Raw genomic sequence first — 16272 nt, forward strand, 5'->3', positions numbered from 1 at the left:
AGGCCCAGTGATATGTCACAGTCTTCCCTGTTGGTAGAACCTAGGAAAAAGAGAAGAGTCACATCAGCTAGGTGCTGGGCCCAGCAGTAGGTCACAGTCTCCTCTGTAAGGACCAGGGAGGGGAAGAGAGTCACATTGCCTGAGTGACAGATGCAGAGGTATATAACATGATGCCTCCATTAAGCGGGGCTGAGGCAGGAAAGTTACATCATTTGGGTGTTGGACTTAGTAATATGTCCAATTTTTTTTTTTTTCTAAACAGAGCATTGCTCTGTTGCCCAGGCTGGAGTGTGATGTCATGATCTCAACTCACTGCAACATGATCTCAACTCCGCCTCATGGGTTCAAGCAATTCTCCTGCCTCAGCCTCTTGAGTAGCTGGGATTACAGGTGCACGCCAACATGCCCAGTTAATTTTTGTATTTTTAGTAGAGACGGAGTTTCACCATGTTGGCAAGGCTGGTCTCAAACTCCTGACCTTGTGATCCACCCACCTTGACCTCCCAAAGTGCTGGGATTACAGGCATGAGCCACCGCACCCAGCCAACATTTTACAGTTTTCCTGGGAACAGAGCACAGGCAGAAGCCGTCTACTACCAAGATGCAGAACCCAGCAACATGTCACAATGCCCCTGTTAGCAGTGCCAAAGCAGAAGGGGAGGCCCACATAACCTTGGTGCAAAGCCCAGCAATATAGCAAAATGCCCCTGTGGGCAATGCCAAGGTAGTAGAATAATGTCACATCACGTAGTTTCTGGGTTAAGCAACATGTCTCAATTCCGCCTGTTGTGCCCAGCTAGGAAAGTCAAATCACTCAGGTACTGGGCAAAGAAATATTTTACAATCACATCTGCATAAAGGCCCAGGGATAAAATTAGCAATTATGTACGTGTCCCAGTCCTAGGTATTAGAGTCAACACCGCCTGTATGTAAGGTCCAAGTACATGAATCACAGTCTCAACAGGTGACTGGATCCGTGCTTGGGAGCTACAATCCCTCAAGTCCACTGTATATTCTTCATAGAGTCACAGCCTCACAGGTTTGCTGAATCTTGGCCTGAGAGTCACAAACCCACCTGTGGACCAGATCCATGTATAGGAGTCCATTTTCCAACTTTTGACTGCCTCCGGGTATGAGATTCAGGACCCCAACATTGGCTGTATTTATGTGGTTAAATGATAATCTTTATTGTTGGCCAGGTGTGCATACAAGTGTCACAATTTTACTTGTGTACTGGACATTGTAGGGACCCTCTCTGTCTTACTGAGGGCATCACACAATATGCATGAGAGTTGCAATCTGCTCTGAAACCTTTGTACTTGGATCCAGAGATATGTCACAATGCTCTAGGTTTATAACCATATTTGAGCTTATAACCACTATCTTACCTGTGATTGTAAGCACAGATATGAGACTGAACATCTCTTTAAAGTGACTGGCTTTACATAGGGGAGTCTTCACCTGCCTACAAGCTCAGTTTAGAAATTAGTAACCATGGGCTGGGCGTGGTGGCTCATGCCTGTAATGCCAGCTCTTTGGGAGGTCAAGGCGAGTGGATTGACTGAGGAAAGGAGTTCGAGACCAGCCTGGCTGACATGATGGAACCCCATCTCCACTAAAAATACAAAAATTAGCCGGGTGTGGTGGCAGGCGGCTGTAATCCCAGCTACTGGTGAGGCTGAGGCAGGAAAATCCCTTGAACCTGGGAGGTGAAGGTTGCAGTGAGCCAAGATTGCGCCATTGCACTCCAGCCTGGGTGACAAGAGTGAAACTTTGTCTCAAAATAAAAGAAAGAAGAAAAAAAAAAGAAATGAGTAACCATTCCAACTGTGGCCAGATGTTTAGATGTTCACATATGTAATCACAAATCTAATTGTGGACTGCATCCATAAGTTGGATTGAGTATGTTACCATTGGGCTCTCTTCATGTGTCAAGGTGACAATGCTAATAGTTGGCTGGGTGTGTACACGAGAAGAAAAATCTCCCCTGTGTGCTGGGCCTGAATTTACACTCTCTGTATCACCCAAGGGCTTTATACAATGTGGGAGAAAGTGGTAATTCTTTATGATCGCTGTACAAAGAGGAGACTCAGCATCTTACCTCTTTCCCTCAGCCTAGCTATAAGACAGAGTATTTATTTTTACTAACTAATTTGAGGAATGAGAGTCATCATCACACATAGAAGTTAGGCCAAGATATGTGTCACAATCTCATTTGTTGGTAAGGATTGAGCAGGAGAGTCACATCAACCGGTGGCTGGGAGAGGAATATGTCACAGTCTTCCGTATGGGCAGAATGCAGGCTGAAGAGGGGAGTTACATCTCCTTGCTGACAGATGCAGATATATATTACAAGGCCCTGTGTGTGACGATGCAGGTATTTATCACAAGGCAGTGCCCAGGCAGGAACTTCTCATTCTGAAAGTTTTGGACCCAGCAATATGTCATAATATCCAAAGTATATGGATTTGAGAAAAAAAGAGAGTCAAATCACAGAGGTGTTTGTCCACTGATGTGAGGCCCAGGAAGAAGAGGAGAGTCACGTCACCCAGGTGATGAATGAAAAAAAAGTGTCATAATACGCCTGTGGCCAGATCCCATGCAGAAGAGTCTCATTGGACTAAGCCATATGTCACAATACACAATATATACAGCACCCAGGCAGAAGATGAAAGTCACGTCACCTAGGTGCTAGGCCCAGTGGTACATCACAGTCCCTTTCAGGGCATAGCTCAAGCAATAGAAAAGAGTCACATAAACTAGGTGCTGAGTTTGGCAATTTGTCACAATACCCTTTGAGGGTAGGCCCCAAGAAAAAAACACACATCGCCTAAATAAGGGGGGCATAGATATGCCGCAATGTCCCCTATGGGTATGGCTCAGGAAGAAGAGAGTCACGTAAGTTTAGGGCTTGCCCAAACTAGATATTACAATCGCTCCAGTGGGCCTTGCTGAGAAATAAGAGGAGAGTCATAAAAGGTAGGTGGTGGCCGGCGCAGTGGCTCACGCCTGTAATCTCTGCACTTTAGGAGGCCGAGGCAGGCGAATCACCTGAGGTCAGAAGTTTGAGACCAGCGTGATCAACATGGAGAAACCCCATCCCTACTAAAAATACAAAATTAACTGAGTATGGTGGTGGGCGCCTGTAATCCCAGCTACTTGGGAGGCTGAGGCAGGAGAATCGCTTGAACGCGGGAGGTGGAGGTTGCGGCGAGCCAAGATGACGCCATTTTACTCCAGCCTGGAAATCAAGAGCAAAACTCCATCTCAAAAAATAAAAGAAAAAAAAAGGTAGGTGCTGGGCCAAGCCATATGTCACAATCCCTGCTGTGGACAGGTCCCAGAAAGAAGAGAAGAGTCTCATTATCCAGGTAATTGGCCCAGAGACATGTCACAATAACTCCTGTGGGCAGGGATCCGGCAGAAGAATCACATCACCTGTGTGCTGAGCCCAGGAATAAGTCATTCTCTCTTCTGTGGAAATTGCCCAGACAAGAATAACAAGTCATATCACCTAGGTACTATGACCAGAGATATGTCACAATCTTTCCTATGGGCAAATCCCAGGAAAGAGAAGAGAGACACATTCAATAGTCGATTGGCCCAGAGATATGTCACAATGCCCCTATGGGCAGGTTTCAGGCAGGAGACACATCACCTTGTTTCTGGGCTCATCTATATGTCACAATGTCTTCTGACGGCAGGGCCAAGGCAAAAGAGTAATGTCACCTTGGTGCTGGGCACAGTGATATGTCACCATTTCCCTTGTGAGCAGAACCTAGAAAAAAGAGGAGAGTCACATCAGCTGGATTCTGGGTGTAGCAATATGTCACAATACTTGCTGTGAGCAAAGACAGGTAGAAGAAGAGTATGACATCATGGAGCCTCCTGTAGGCAGGGTCATGGCAAGACAGTTACATTACCTGCATGCAAGGCCTAGTGATATGTAACAATGTCTACTTTGGGCAGTGCCAAAGCAGAAGAAAAGACTCATATCACCTGGGTGCAAAGCCCAGTGATATGTCACAATGCCCACTGTGGGCAGTGCTGAGACAGAAGACTAGATCACATTACCTAGGTGCCAGGTCCAGCAGCATGGCACATTTTGACTGAGCAAGGCCCTGGCAAGAGAAATCACTTAAGAGCTGGGTAGAGACTTATTTAACAATCACACCTGTAGGAAGGTGCAGGGATGATATATTAACAAGCCCACACATGTCCAGGTTCTAGGTATGAAAGTCAACGCCTCTTGTATGTTGGGTTTAAGTATATGAGTCACCATCTCAGCAGTGGACTGGATCAGTGCATGGGAGCCTCAATCTTTTCTGCAGACTGTCTCACCTTAGTAGTCATAGCATCACAGGTTTGCTGAATCTTAGCCTGAGAGTCACCAAAACACCTGTGGACCTGATCCGCCTATGAGAGTCAATTTTCCAACTTTTGACTGCCTCCAGGTGTGAGATTCAGAATCTCAACAATGGGCTGTGTTCATGGGAAATAACAATCTTTACTGTCAGCAGGATATGCATATGAGTGTAGGGTCAATCCTCTTGGGAGAGATTGACCCAACATGCAAGATATGTTGACACTCCCACCTAGAACTGAGACATGTGCGGGATTGTAATCTTATTCCTGGACCTTCCTGCAAGTGTGATTGTGACATACACCTCTACCCAGCATGTAAGTGGTTTGCCTCTGCTGCCTGGAGTGAACTCACAGATAAAATTGTGACATATTGCTCAACCCTGCACCTAGGTGGTGTGACTCTATTCTCAAGCCTTGGCACTGCCCACATGAAGAATTGTGACATGTTGCTGGGTCTTGCACCCAAGTTATGTGAGTCTTTTCTTCTGCCTTGGTGTTGTATACAGGGAGCATTATAACATATTGCTGCACCCTGTCTCAAGGATTTGTGGTTCTTCTGCCTGTGCCTTGCCCACGTGGGCCAATGGGACATACTGCTGAGTCTAACACTTAGGTAATGTAACTCTCCTGCCTGGGCACTGCTTACAGGAAACATTGTGATATATTTGTGTACCTATCAACCAGGTTACATAAATCTCTTCTCCTTCCTGATTCCTGACACTTAGGTAATGAAACTTCCCTGCCTGGGAACTTCTTATAGAGGACATTGTGATACATGGGTGTACCCATCAACCAGGTTACATAAATCTCTTCTCCTTCCTGATTCCCGCTAACAGAGGGGATTGTGGCTCTTCTATTCTCTTTAGGTTCTGTCTTCAGGGAAAATTGTGACATATCACTGGGCCCAACACTAACACAATGTTACTCTTTTGCTTTGGCCCTGACCTCGAAAGGCATTCAGCCCTGTTGCTGGGCCTAGCACCAAAATGATGTGCCTCTTTTGCCTGGAGACACATTGTGACATATCTCAAAGCTTATCAACTATTTGATGTGATCTCTATTCTTACTTGCACTTTGCTTATGAAAGATTGTGACATATCTCTGTCTCTGGGTCCCTTCCTTCTGGACAAACCCCCCCAGAAAAAAAAAATATGACTTATTGCTGACCTCAGCACACAAGTAATGTAATTCTTCTGCCTGGCCCCTACCCATAGGGAGCATTGTGACATATTTTTTAATCTACAAATTTTTGATGCAACTATTCTCTTTTACCTTAATCCTCCACATGGTCCCTGCCCACCCAGGGCATTGTGACATAGCTCTAGGCCCCTCATCTACTGGATGTGATGCTCTTTTCATACCTGGGCTTTGCCAAAAAGTGAGATTCTGATATATATCTGTGGGCTTAGCACCTAAATAATGTGACTCTCCTCCTTTGCCTGGGTCCTGTATTCATTGTGTGTTATGACATATGGCTGAGTCCAGTACCTACATGATGTGACTCTCCTGCCTGGGTTTTGCCCACAGGGTATTTTAAAATATCTTTTTCTTTATTACCTAGGTGATGTGACTCTTATTCCACCAGAGCCTTGCCAAATAGAAGGATTGTGACATATCACTGAACATAGCACCTAGGTCATGTGACTCTCTTCTTTTGCCTGGGCCTCACATATTTTGGGTGTGTAACAAATTGTTGGGCCCCACCACTAGAAGATGGGAGGCTTGTGCATGGATCCTGCCTATGTGGGGGCCTTTTGATATTTATCTGTATCTATCACTTAGAAGATGTGACTTTCCTATCTGCACCCTGCCCACAAGGAAGATTGGGAACTATCAGTAGGCCATGTGCCCAGGTTATGTAACTCTGCTGCCTGTGTTCTACTTTCAGGAAGGAATTGTCACAACCTCTTCTACAGGCAATGCCCAGGTAAGAGTAGAGAATTACATCAAATAGTTGACAGACACAGAGATATGTCACAATGTCAAAGTTCAGGAAAGAGAGTCACATCACGTTGGTGCCGGGTCCAGCAATATGTCACAATGCCTTCTGAGGGCAAGGCCAAACCAAAGAAAAAAGAGTAATGCCACTTTGGTGCTTGGCCCAGTGATATTTTACAATCCCCCCCATAAGCAGTGATCAGGCAGAATAAGAGTGTCATATCACCTGGGAGATGCACATAGAGATATGTCACAATGCTCCCTATAGTCAGGGTCTAAGCAGGAGAGTTACATTACCCGGGTTTTGGACTAAATAATATGTTATAATGCCTTATGTGGGCAGGGCACAGACAGGAGAATGACATACCTTGGGTGTGGAGCCTAGTGATATGTCACAGTGCCCCCTGTGGGCAGTGCCTAGGCAGGAGAGGAAATTCACATCACCTGGTTACCGGCCCAAGCAATCTGTCACGATTTTTTTTTTTCTTTTTTTGTGGCCAGAGTTCAGGCAGAATGAAAAGCTACATCTCCTAGGTGATAAACACAGAAATATGTCAAAAGGCCCCCTGTGGACAGGGCCCAAGCAGAAGCCTCCCACCCCCTAGGTGTTGGGCTAAGAGATACATCACAGTACCCAAAATATGCTGAGCCCAGGAAAACAAGAAGAGTCATATTACCAAGGTGCTGGGTCCAGTTATATGTCACAATGCCCCCTTCTGGCAAAGCTCAGGCAGAAAAGGAGAGTCACATAACTTAGGCAATGAATAAAAAGATAATACCCCTAAGGGCAGGGCCCATCAAGGACAGTTGCATAACCTAAGTGTTGTACCTAACCCTATGTCTCAATACACAATGTATGAAGAACCCAGGTAGGAGTGGAGGGTCACATTGCCTAGGTGTTAAGCCCAGCAGTACAACAAAATCCTTTTTTTAGGCAGAGCCCTAGCAGCAGAAAAGAGTCAGATCAACTAGGTGCTGGGTCGAGTAATATGTCACCATATCCCTTGACGAAAGAGCACAGGTAAGACAGTCGCATCAACTAGGTGAAAGGCCCAGCAATATTTCACAATCTTCTCTGGAGTCAGAACCTGGATAATAGAGGAGTGACATCAGTTTGGTGCTGGGCCCAGTGAAATGTCATGTTGGGTATAAGTACATGAGTCACGATCTCAATGGTGTACTGGATCCATGCATGACAGCATCAATCTGTCCTGTGGACTGCCTTCTTAGTAGAGAGACAGCCTCACAGGTTTGCTGAATGTTGGTTGGAGAGTCAGAAACCCAAATGTGAATCCAATCTACATATGAGAGTCAATTTCCCCTCTTAACTGCCTTTGGGTGTGAGATTAAGAACCTCACCAGCAGACTGTGTTTATGCGGAAGGAGAGAAGTTGATGCTATTGGCTGGGTATGCATGAGTGTCACAGTCTCAGCTGTGTGCAGTGCCCAGGCAGAAAAGAAGAGTCCAATTGCCTAGGTGTAGAATTAAGAGATTTAAATCTCTTTTATTAATGTCTTCTGATACTTCTATGGGCAAAGTCCATTGAGGAGAGCCACATAATCAATGTTTTGGACCCAGCCATACATCACAATGCACAATGTATTCAGGGCCTAGGCAGAAGAGGGGAGTCAAATAACCTAGGTACTGGGCCCAGTGATACTGCAAAATACCTCCTTGGACAGGGCCTAAGCAAAGGAGGAGAATCATATCACATCAGTGTGTGTACAAAAATATGTCACAATACCCTCTGAGTGAATGGCTCAGTCATGAAATCCATGCCACCTAGGTGAGGGGTTCGATCATATGTTGCAATTTTTTCCGTGTGTAAGGCTCAGTAAGAAAAGAAGAGTCACATAACCGAGGGGCTGGGCCCAGCTTCATGTCACAATCACTCTAGTTGGAAAAGCCAGAGAATGAGAGGAGTGTTACATCACACAGGTGCTGGGCTCAGCAATATGTCACAATTCCTGCTGTGGACAGGTCTCATGAAGAAAAGGAGAGTCACACCATCTAGCTGATAGGCCTAGAGATATGTCTTAATGACTCCTGTCAGCGAGAACCAGGCAGAAGAATCACATCACCTGTGTGCTGGTCATAAGTTACTCTCACTCCTGTCGGCACAGCTAGGCAAGAGAGGAGAGTCATATCACCTAAGTGAGGGGTCCATATATGTGTTCTAATTTTTTATTTGTGTAGGGCTCAGAAAAAAAAAGGAGAGTCACAAAACCAAGGGTTTGGGCCCAGTTATATGTCACAATCACCACAGTGGGCATAAGCCCAGTATGAGAAGAAAGTCACATCATGTAGGTGCTGGGTCTACCAATATGTCACAATCTTCACTGTGGACAGGTCCCAGGAAGAAAAGGAGTGTCGTGTAATCTAGATGATGGGCCCAGAGATATGTCACAATATCTCCAATGGGAAAAGCCCAGGCAAGAGAAGAGCACTCCATCAAATAGTTGATGGGTGTAGAGATATGTCACAGTGCTTCCTGCAGCCAGGATCCACGTAGGAGACTCACAGCACCTTGGTTCTGGGTCCACCAATATGTCCCAATGCTTTCTTTTGGTAGGGCCAAGGCAGAAAACTTACATCACCTTTGTGTTCAGCCCAGCAATATGGCAAAATCTCTCCTGTGGACAGAACCTTGAAAAAAGAGAAGAGTCACATCAGCTAGGTGCTAGGCTAGTGATATGTCACAATCCCCACTGTGAACAGGGATAAGGTAGGAGAAGAGAGTCATAACACCTGGGTGATTGGCTAGAGATATGTCACAATGTCCCCTGTAGGTGGGACTCAGGCAGGAGAGTTAAGTTGCCTTGATGTTGGACCCAGCAATATGCCCCAGTAACCCATGTGCTTAATGTTAGATCCAGCAATATGTCCCAATGACCCACGTGGGCAAGGCACAGGCTGGAGAGTCACACAACCTGGATGTGGGGGCCAGCAATATGTCACAACGCTGCCAGTGGGCCATGCTAAGAAAGGAGAGGAGACTCACATCACCTGGGTGCAAGGTCAAGCAATGTGTCACAATACTCACTGTGGGCAGTACCAAGGCAGGAAAATAAAGTCACATCTCCCAGGTGCTGGGTTCAGCAATATGTCATAATACTATCTGTGAACTGGGCCAAGGCAGGAGAGTCGAATCACTCAGGTGCTGGGGAGAGGCATATTTCACAATCACACTTGCAGAAAGATCAAGGGATTAGATTAACAATTCAATCTAGGTGATGAAAGAAAATTTATGCAATAACACTTCTGTGGGAAGAGGCCATTCAAAAGAGTCAGATCACTTCAGTGTTGACCCACCCAAATGTCACCATACACAATGTATCCAGGGTCCAGAAAAGAGAGGAGAGTTACGTTACAAATTGCTGGGTCTAATGACAATTCTTTTTTCTTTTCTTTTCTTTTTTATTTATTTATTTTTTTTGCAGAACCAAGGCAGAGATTAATAGTCACATTGCATAGTTGATGGATGAAGAAATATGTCACTAGACCCCCTGTGGGCAGGACTCAGGCAGGAGCCTCCCATCCTTTAGGTGTTTTTCCCAGTAATATGTCACAATACATAAAATACAATAAACTGAGGCAAAAGAGGAGGGTCACATCACCTAGGTGCTGGGTCCAATGACATGTCACAATCTCCAATTTTGGGAGCGCAAGGGCAGAATTGTCATATCACCTAGGTGATGAATGAAAAGACACATCATAATACCACTGTGAGCAGGGGCCATGCAAAAGAGTCGAATCACCTAGGTGTTGGACCTAGTCACGATAACCAATAAATGCGGGTCCCAGGAAGGAGAGAACAGGTACATACCTGAGTGCTTCACTAGCAATAAATCACACTCTGCCTGGAAAGAGCTCTAGTAGTATAGGAGTGTTACATTGCCTAGGTGCTGGGTCAAGCCATATGTCACAATACCACCAGAGGTGATGACCCAGGCAGGAATCACAATACCTAGGTGAGGGGTCCAGAAATATGTCCCAGTTTTCCCCATGGGCAAGGTTTAGGGTAGAGGAGAGTAGCATAAACTATGGAATCAGGTCTTGGGCAAAGCAATATGTCACAACAACCACTGTGGACAGGTCCCAGGAAAAAGAGGAGTGTCACATTATCAAGGTGATAGCCCCAAGGTATACAATACTTACACCTATCATGATGACCTCTGTGGGCAGGGACCAGACAGAAGTATCATATCATCTGTGTGTTGGACCTAGAGATAAGGTCACTCTCACTTCAGTGGGTGTGTCCCAGGCAGGAGAGAAGAGTCACATCACCTAGGTGCTAAACCTAGAGATATGCCATAATCTTTCCTATGGGCAAATACCAGGTAAAAATCGAGAGTCACACCAATGTGACTCATGTGACCAGGGTCAAGACAGAAGACTCATATCACCTTGGTGCTTGACCCAGCATTATTTCACAATACCTTCTAAGGGCAAAGTAAAAGAGTAATGTCACTTTAGTGATGGGCCCAGCAATATGTCACAACCTCTTCTGAGGGCAGAAATTATGAAGAAGAGAAGAATCATCTCAACTAGTTGCTGAACCAAATAATATGGCATAATACTCCCCTGTGAGCTGAGATCAGGCAGAAAAGAAGTCACATAACCTGCATGATGAATGTAGAGATGTCACAATGCCCTCTCTAAGTAGAACCCAGGCAGGAGAGTTACATCACCTGAATGATGGACCCAGTCAAGTGCCACAATGGCCCACGTGGGCAGAACACTGGCAAGACAGTCACATAAGCTGGCAGTGTGGCCCAGTAATATGTCACAGTTCCCTTTGTGGGAAGCACCAAGGCAGGAGAGGAGAGTCATCTAAGTGAAAGGCCCAGCAATATGTCACAATGCCTTCTGAAAGCAGGGCCAATGCAGCAGAGTCATGTAACCTTGGTGCTGGGCAAAGTGATATGTCACCATATTCCCTGTGGGCAGAACCCAGTAAGATGCAAATAATAAAATCACCTCGGTGCTGGACCCAGTGATAGGTCACAATTACGCCAGGAATCAGGCAGGAGAGTAACATCACCTGGGTTCTGAACCCAGAAATAAATCACAATTGCCCACGTGGGTAGGGGACAGGCACAAGAGTCACATAAAATCCATAACAATCCCATTTGTTGGTTGGGGCAGGCAAGAGTATTAAGTCACTCAAATGCTGAGCAGAGGCATACATCACAATCACACCTGCAGGAAGCTCCAGGGATAAGATTAACAATCTATCTTGCACATGCCCTAGTTCTAGGTATAAGAGGCACTGTCTCCTGAATGTTAAGTCTATGTGCATGAGCCACAGTCACAATGGTGAACTGGATCTCTGCATGACAGCCTCAATCCTTCCTACGGACTGTGTCTCTGTAGTGAAGTCACAGCCTTTATAGGTGTGCTGAACCTTGATTTGAGTCACCAGCCTACCTGTAGACCAGATCCACATATAAGTTAAGAGTTCATTTTCCAACTTTTACCTGCCTCCTGGTGTGAGATTCAGAGCCTCCACAGTGGGCTATGTCTATGGGGAAGAATGACATCATTTCTGTCAGCTGGGTATGAATACAAGTGTCACTATCTCATATATGTGCTATTCCCTGTTATGACACTCTCTGTACCACCCAAGAGCTTTATACGGTATGGATGAGAGTCACAATTTACTCTAGAATCTTCGTGCTGGTATGGAAACATTATTCTACCTGTGGCCCTAAGCCCAAGTATTAGAGTCAACATCTCCTTAATTGGCTGGGTCCAGATAGGAGAATTTTTACCTGCCTACAAGCTGGGTTGATAAATGAGTCACCATCCAAACTGTGGCCAGATGTTCACATATGGCTGTCAGAATTCCAACTATTAACTGCATTCATGTGTGAGATTTAGGAACTCACCAGGAGGCTCTGTGTGTGAGAGTGACACACCTAACAGTTGGAAGGGTGTCCATATGAGAAACAATATCTCTCTTGTGTCCTGGGCCCTGTAATGACACTCCCTGTACCACTGCAGGGCTTTACACCATATGTGAGAAAGTGATGATTTTCTATGAGCTCTGTACAAAGAGGACTAAGCCTGGCTGTAAGAGACGGTGTCTCTCTCTCTTTTAAAAGAAATAAATAATAATTTTTTAAGTTCTTGGGTACACATGCAGAGTGTGCAGGTTTGTTACATAGGTAAATGTTGTCATGGTGATTTGCTGCACTTATCGACCCATAACCTAGATATTAAGCCCAGCATCCATTAGCCATTTTTCCTGATTTTCTCCCTCCACCTGCTTCGCCAGACAGGTTCTAGTGTGTGTTGTTCCCTATTGGTGTCTATGTGTTCACATGGCTCATTTCCCAGTTACAAATGAGAACACGTGTTTGGTTTACTGTGCCTGTATTAGTTTGCTAGGGATAAGAGCTTCCAGCTCCATTTATGTCTCTGCAAAGAAAATGACCCTGTTCTTTTTTACAGCTGCATAGTATTCCATGGTGTATATGTACATTTTCTTTATCCAGTCTATCATTGATAGGCATTTGGATTGATTCCATGTCTTTGCTATTGTGAATAGTGCTGCAATGAACATACACATGCATGTATCTTTGTAATAAAATGATTTATATTCCTTTGGGTATATACCCAGTAATGGGATTGCTGGGTCAAATGGTATTTCTGGTTCTAGGTCTTTAAGAAATTGTCAAAGTGTCTTCCACAATGATTGAACCAATTTACATTCCCACAGTGTAAAAACATTCCCATTTATCTGCAGCCTTGCTAACATTTGTTGTTTCTTGACTTTTTAATAACTGCCATTCTGACTGGTGTGAGATGGTATCTCATTGTGGTTTGATTTGCATTTCTCTAATGATCAGTGATGTTAAGCTTTTTAAAAAATGTTTGGCTACGCCCCCGGGGGCCGGTCCTGCAGCTCTACGCTTCGCCTCCGCAGCTAGCTGGCAGGTTGTGCGCGGACACTGTGTGGAACATTTTCCCCGAGTACTGGAGTTTCTGCTATCTCTGCGCGCTGTTGCCCCTGGCTTGGTTCGCTACCGGCACCACGAACGCCTTTGTATGGGCCTAAAGGCCAAGGTGGTGGTGGAGCTGATCCTGCAGGGCCGGCCTTGGGCCCAAGTCCTGAAAACCCTGAATCACCACTTTCCAGAATCTAGACCTAGAGTGCGGGATCCCAAGGCTACAAAGCAGGATCTGAGGAAGATTTTGGAGGCACAGGAGACTTTTTACCAGCAGGTGAAGCAGCTGTCAGAGACTCCTGTGGATTTGGCCTCGAAGCTGCAGGAACTTGAACAAGAATATGGGGAACCCTTTCTGGCTGCCATGGAAAAGCTGCTTTTTGAGTACTTGTGTCAGCTGGAGAAAGCACTGCCTACACCGCAGGCACAGCAGCTTCAGGATGTGCTGAGTTGGATGCAGCCTGGAGTCTCTATCACCTCTTCTCTTGCCTGGAGACAATATGGTGTGGACATGGGGTGACCACTTCCAGAGTGCTGTGTTACTGACTCAGTGAACCTGGCTGAGCCCATGGAACAGAATCCTCCTCAGCAACAAAGACTAGCACTCCACAATCCTCTGCCAAAAGCCAAGCCTGGCCCATGTCTTCCTCAGGGACCATCTTCAAGGACGCACCTAGAACCTCTAGCTGGCCCCCACTTCAATCTGGCCCCTTTAGGCTGACGAAGAGTCCAGTCCCAATGGGCGTCCACTAGGGGAGGCCATAAGGAGCGCCCCACAGTCATGCTGTTTCCCCTTAGGAATCTGGGCTCACCAACCCAGGTCATATCTAAGCCTGAGAGCAAGGAAGAACATGCGATATACACAGCAGACCTAGCCGTGGGCACAAGAGCAGCCTCCACTGGGAAGCCTAAGAGTCCATGCCAGACCCTGGGGGGAAGGGCTCTGAAGGAGAACCCAGTTGACTTGCCTGCCACAGAGCAAAAGGAGAATTGCTTGGATTGCTACATGGACCCCCTGAGACTATCATTATTACCTCCTAGGGCCAGGAAGCCAGTGTGTCCTCCATCTCTGTGCAGCTCCATCATTACCATAGGGGACTTGGTTTTAGACTCTGATGAGGAAGAAAATGGCCAGGGGGAAGGAAAGGAATCTCTGGAAAACTATCAGAAGACAAAGTTTGACACCTTGATCCCCACTTTCTGTGAATACCTACCCTCTTCTGGACACGGTGCCATGCCTGTTCCTTCCTATGACTGTAGAGACAGCTCTAGACCCCTGTGATAGAACCAAAATGCCCTTTGTACTCTGCCTGTCTCCTACCTCCTCAGCTCTGCAAGTTGTTTAGTAGGAATGAAGTGGAAGTCCAGGCTTGGATTGCCTGACTACACTAAAAATATTTGTAATGCTTAATAATTAAACTTTGGATTTGTTAAAATACGAAAAAAAAAAATGTTAGTTGGCCACATAAATGTTTTCTTCTGAGAAGTCTCTGTTCATGTCCTTTGCCTGATTATTGATGGAGTTTCTTTTTTTAAAAAATGTGTTTAAGTTTCTTCTAGATTCTGGATATTAGACGGTCACATGGATAGATTACAAAACCCTTCTCCCATTCTGTAGGTTGCCTGTTCACCTTGACAATAGTTCATTTTGCTGTGCAGAAGCTCTTTAGTTTAATTAGATCCCATTTGTCATTGTTTGCTTTTGCTGAAATTGCTGTTGATGTTTTTGTCATAAAATCTTTGCTCATGTCTATGTCCTGAATGGTATTGCCTAGATTTTCTTCTAGGATTTTTATAGTTTTGGGTTTTACACTTAAGTCTTTAATCTATCTTGAATTAATTTTTGTATAAGGTGTAAAGAAGGGGTCAAGTTTCAATTACATGCTTATGGCTAGCCAGTTCTCCCAGAACCACTTATTAAATAAGTAATCCTTTCCCCATTGCTTGTTTGTTTAAGTCTGTCACAGATCAGATCGTTATAATGTGCTGTCTTATTTCTGAGTTTTCTTTTCTGGTTTCATTGGCCTGTGTGTCTGTGTTTCTACCACTACCATGCTGTTTTGGTTATGAGAGATAGTGTCTCTTTTATTGGCTGGTTCAAGGTAACAGAGTCATCACCGCAGCTGCGAACTGGGCCAAGGTGTATTTCACAGTCTTACCTGTGAATCAGGAGCATGCAAAAGGGTCACATCAGCTGGGTGCTAGGCCAGGAATATTTCACAATGCTCCCTTTGGGCAAGAACCAAGCAAGAGAGTAACATCACTCAGTTTCTGGGCCCAGCAATATGTCACAATTTTCTCTGTGGGCAGAGTGCAGGCTGAAGAGAAGAGCCATATCTCCTCGGTGATGGATGGAGAGATATGTCACAAGGTGCCCCGTGGTAAGGGCCCAGGCAATATCTTTCTATCTCCTAGGTTTTGGGCCCAGTGATATGTCACAAATACTCAAAATATGCGAGGCCAAGGCTAAAGAGAAAAGTCACATCACCTAAGTGCTGGGGCCAGCCACATATCATAATACATAATGTATTCGGGGCCCAGGCAGGAGGCAAGAATCACATCACCTAGGTGCTGGGCCCAGAAATACATGACAATTCTTTCTTAGGCAGACCCAAGTAGATGAGTAGGTTTATATCACCTATTGCGGAACCAGCAATACGTCATAATACCTTTTGAGGAAGTGGCTTGGGCAGGAGAGTCACATTACCTTGGTGGGGGGCTCAGAGATATGTCACAATATTTCCTTTGGATAGGGCTTAGAAAGAAAAGTTACATAACCTAAAGATTATGCCCAGCTCTATGTCATCAATGGTCCAGAGGGCAGGGCTCATGCATGACAGAAGAGTCACATCACATAGCTGCTGGGCAAAGCAATGTGTGACAATCCCCAATGTGGTCAGGTTTAAGAAAAAAGAGGAGAGTCATATTATTTAGGTGATGAGCCTAGAGGTATGTCACAATAATTCCTGTGGGCACAGGCCAAGCAGAAGAGTCACATCATGTGTTTGTTGGGCA

At 45.4% G+C, this 16272-nt stretch overlaps 1 protein-coding gene across 1 annotated transcript; it reads left to right on the forward strand.

Annotated features, from left to right (window-relative positions):
- Nucleotides 1–13150: 13150 nt before the first annotated feature.
- Nucleotides 13151–14693, forward strand: LOC117072257 (TERF1-interacting nuclear factor 2-like). Its single transcript, XM_033192151.1, is given in 1 exon segment — nt 13151–14693. A coding segment is annotated over 1 exon segment (1389 nt). The 3' UTR covers nt 14540–14693.
- Nucleotides 14694–16272: the final 1579 nt, after the last annotated feature.

This window comes from Trachypithecus francoisi, unplaced genomic scaffold (assembly GCF_009764315.1).
Source record: "Trachypithecus francoisi isolate TF-2019V2 unplaced genomic scaffold, Tfra_2.0 Lachesis_group4, whole genome shotgun sequence".
Lineage (NCBI taxonomy): Eukaryota > Metazoa > Chordata > Mammalia > Primates > Cercopithecidae > Trachypithecus > Trachypithecus francoisi.